The sequence below is a fragment of the Octopus bimaculoides genome, chromosome 24 (genome assembly GCF_001194135.2).
Source record: "Octopus bimaculoides isolate UCB-OBI-ISO-001 chromosome 24, ASM119413v2, whole genome shotgun sequence".
Lineage (NCBI taxonomy): Eukaryota > Metazoa > Mollusca > Cephalopoda > Octopoda > Octopodidae > Octopus > Octopus bimaculoides.
In genome coordinates this window covers 19,889,083-19,893,552 of record NC_069004.1, presented here as the reverse complement: position 1 = coordinate 19,893,552, position 4,470 = coordinate 19,889,083, and the positions used below count along the sequence as shown (strand labels likewise).

Genomic DNA, 4,470 nt, shown 5'->3' with positions numbered 1-4,470 from the left:
GAGAGAGAGAGAGAGAGTGATCAAGAATGAGGACAGAAACAGGTTTACATGGTAAACCTGTCAGAGGGAGAGAGAGAGAGTGCAAGAGAGTGAGAGTGCAAAAGAGAGCAGGAGAGAGATGGTGGAGAAGATAAGGATAAGCATTGTGCATGTTAAAAAGGAAATGTGAGGAAGAGAAGAGATGTAGTTTGGTTTGTTGTGGTAGAGTGTGGGAAAAGTTTTATTGTAACATGTGGGTGGAACACAGTGTTTCTAGAACTCAGTTTCACTGATGTGGGAAGGTCTTCTCAAGAACCTCATATTGCTAGACATCTCAGTCCATTGTCATCTACTCCTTGTGATCCCACACAACAATATCTGGCCAGTTGTGTTTTAACTTGGTAGCTGTTTTAATTTTTAAGCTCCACCAATATTCTTTTGGCCCATTGGTCTCAATATAGTCAACTTCATCTGGTGGTGTTTTCCTTTTTGTTGTTCTGTTCCAAATCATTCTGGTCACATCATGCCTCATGGTGGGATAATATCTGAAAGACATTCTCTCACAGTTGGCAATAATGTGGTTAATATCTTCAGTCTTGGTATGCAAAGCCTACATTTGTTGTCTCTTAACGTTTTCTGGTTTTTATGCTGCAGGTACTTGGGGATCTCTTGTTCTTGAATTGCATGGAGGCAGCTTTTGAAGTGGGGTCATAAACTTGATAGTGCTTACATGCCAAGTACCCATGTAAACTGATAATTTTTTTTTTTTGTTCTGACAAATAGATTTTACCAATGCTCCTTGGGGAGAGATCTGTATCAGCTCTTATTTCAAACCTCTCCTCAAGTTCATTAGCTATCCTAGTTATATTATTGATTTTATGGTAGCAAGATAATTACTAGTCTCTTTCCTCTGCTGCAAATGTTGTTTCAGTGTCACAATATGTGCTTCATAGACATCAATACAGATTTGAGGCCATGACCACCATCCTTGCATGGGCAATATAGCCTGTCTACATTTCCATTGATATTGAAGTTTCCAGTAATACTGAGCAGCTTGCGAGTTCAAACATGTATCTCATTGAGTTTTTGCTGTAATTAGTTCATAGGCATGAGGTGAGGTATTGCAAAGGTGTTGAGGGCAATGTGCTTGTTGTAAGCTGAGAGTTCTGATGATCATATTCCCTTTACTCTCCTGAGGTATTCATTCCTGGTCCTCTCCTTATTTATGGATCCATCATATCTGATATTCTCATCTTGTCCAAGATATCTATAGTTATCACCTGACTGTAGAGATTGTATTGTCATTTTTAGGTTTTCAGAGGAGGGTGCAACATTTCTACATTTCATTGTCAAAAATGTACATTTAGACTCACTAAATTTCATTCTAATATCTGTGGAAAAATTGGGTGATGAGGTCCTGTTGTTTTTTTTATATTGTTGATATTTGGATATACAGTTTCAGGTTGTTGACAAAGAAAAGATGTAAGATACTTTCTATGGCCACTATATTTTCTGAGAAGTATGATAGTGGATTTTAATGAGAGGACAAAGAGCAACACTGACAGGTTATCACTCTGAAAGATACCATTTTGGTAGTGAATGTTATCTGACTCAATTTGCTCCTTACCATTTCTAAGGAGCAAAGTGGAGTACTAAGTCTTGGTAAGGCATTCAATATCACTCACTAATGGTTGAGGGACTTTGGCTAACTGTAAGGTCCTGATAATCCAACTATGTGGGATAGTATTAAAAGCCTTCTGTTAGTCCAGCCATGCTACAGTTAAGTTCCTGCAATTTTTTCCTAAATCTCTTTGTTAATTAGTAGCTGCTATATATAGCCCCACACCTCCTTCTTTCTTCCAGCTTGCTCAGGTGCAATAATGTTGTTGGTAGAACAATAATCCTGCAAGAACAGATTGAGGCACCCAGTGTATAATTTGTACATAATGTTCTGGCAGGGTAGTTTGACTATTCTTGAAGATGAGGAGAGAGTTGCAGTTGATAACTATTGGGGCAATTTTTGTATACACTTTATATTTTCTCCATACAACTGTATAAGATCTCACCTATAAAAGGTGAAATTCTTCAGCTAGTAGCCTGTTATGAGGTTATGGAGCCTGGAGATTTCCTGTTTGACATTTTCTGTGGAACCGTTTCCAGTATTTCACCATCTATTTCATATTGCTTTTGCTGGACATATCTGAAGTAGTCCTGCTCAAGTTCTTTTAGCCATACAACTTGTTTGTTAAATTGATCAATTGTTTCCTATACCGATCTCCAGTAACCCTCAATCTGATCTTTTGTTGAGTGTCTTTCACAGAGATTGAGCCTCTTGCATTGAAACTGCAATAAACTGACTTGGGATCTCTAGCAAATAATTATTCAGCATTTACCATTTATGTTTTGTAGATTTATACTTTAGTTTTTCAGCCATAGCTGTGAGTTGTTTCAGCTGGTGCACTTCAGAGTTTAGGTTTTTGAATCTTGTATCATCAAATTGCCTCTCTGGCCTTTTTTTGGAAGTCTTCCTGATGTGTGAAGTTGTTCTCTTTGTTACATTTCCTAACTACAATGATCTGTGAGATACTTTTTCACAGAAATAGAATTATATTTTTTAAGTTATGTGCCCATGTTAGTTCAGGATTCTGCTTGAATTTTGATTGCATAGCTTCAGCTCTTTGTCATATGCTAGTAATGTAATATTTGAGACATCAAAAAGATTAATGGTTTCATAGGTTGTTTTCATGCCTCTAGACTGAATGGTCATCAAATATTTGTTTGCTAATTTGTTTAAAACTGCTAACTTTAATCTAATGGATTCTCTACTTATGTTGCTGTTGTATGGCCTGTCATTCAAATTAAGGTTCTGAACCTGTTGAAACATATCCCAGATCACTTGTAAGATGTCCACAAGTTCTTGGTGTTCTGTTTATACAGCATAGGCAGGCAGGTCCTGCTTCCCTTCCTGCCCCCTCTCTCCTTCCTTCCTTCCTTCCTACCTGCTTTTAATTTTAGACTAAATTTTTCAGGTCACCTACTCAGTAGCAAGGTTGTGAAGGAAAGTATCTTATTTTAACCATCATCCTTTAAATCTCAAGAAGTTCTTGCAGATTTTTATAGTCCCAGATATGATAATTTGTGGAGTATGAATTAAGGATTTGCATTCTCTCCCCAAGATCCCAAGTTCAGCTATACTTTTCTCCAGACAGGCTGGTATGTGTCCTGTTATTCCAATAATAATAGGTATGAAGCTGAAAGTGTGTCTTGGATACTGGATTTGTGAACTCCTTACCAATGGTCCATAAATGACCTCTTTCTCTTGTATTTTTCTAACCACATTTGTGTCCAGAGGGCAACTGATTTCCACAACAGAACATATCTTTTCTTTGCAGTTCCACGCAATATCTGACCATTTAACTTGGTAGGTGTTTTCATTTTTAAGTTCCACCAATATTCTTTTGACTCATTGGTCTCAATATAGTCCACTTCATTTGTAGGTACTTCTTTTGTTTTTGCTATCCTGTTCCAGACTGTTCTTCTCACTGCATCATACCTCATGGTAATGATAATATCTGGAAAATGTTCTCTCACAGTTGGCAATAATGTGGTTGATGTCTTCAGTCTTAGTCTTGCAAAGCCTACATTTGTTGTCTGTCAATGTTTTTTGCCTTTGTATGCTGTATGTATTGGTGGGGATCTCTTATTCTTGGATTGTATGGGTGGATCCTTCAAAGTGGGATGCCATAAACTTGTCAGTGCTCCATGCCAAGCTCTTGACATGATCAATCCTTTCTGTAGTTTGCGTCTTACATGCCAAGTACCTATGTGCTATCTTCTCAGTGAATTGGTCCATCTTTTTGTTCTGTTGTTCTAATAGATAGATTTTACCAATGCTCTTTGGAGAGAGATCTGTATCAGCCCTTATTTCATACCTCTCCTCATGTGATTATATGTATACGTGCATTTTCTGTGTGTGCATCTTACTCAGACTTATATTGATACATGATATAAACAGTGATGGGACAGCTGTATAAATAGTACTTTATGGACAAGATTTTTATGGTGGGTAAGGTATTCCCCTGTCCCTCACACTGTTACAGTGAATCACTGATTGATCCTAACCAATGATGCAATTGTTTATAAATTGTGAGAAGAAAAGAAAAGAAATTTTTTAAAAATGAAATAAGTTATTGTTTTGCTATATCCTTTATCAGCTTACTCCTTGCTTTCTTATTTTCTGACAGTACAGAACTCATGTCAGCTACAACAGAAATTAGAAAGGGTCAACAAACATGTAAGGTGTCAATGGAAACAGTGCAATGCAGACTTGGCCTCATTACAACAAGAAATTCTGCAGATGAAAATATGTGCTCAATCAGCGCCAAAAGAAACGGTTAATGCAAGACAACTTCAGGATGAAATCACAAAATATCAGCAACATATTAATAAAGTAAGATATTATATGTAATATACTATATATATATATATATA

General features: G+C 36.9%; 1 protein-coding gene across 5 annotated transcripts in view; it reads left to right on the top strand.

Annotated features, from left to right (window-relative positions):
- LOC106882261 (coiled-coil domain-containing protein 73) overlaps positions 1-4,470 on the top strand; it is a 285,087-nt gene that overhangs the window by 262,767 nt on the left and 17,850 nt on the right. For all 5 annotated transcript variants that reach the window (XM_052976426.1, XM_052976427.1, XM_052976425.1 and 2 more), the window contains one exon: positions 4,224-4,429. In XM_052976426.1, coding sequence (XP_052832386.1) covers positions 4,224-4,429 — 206 coding nt within the window. The remainder of the gene's footprint in view (positions 1-4,223; positions 4,430-4,470) is intronic.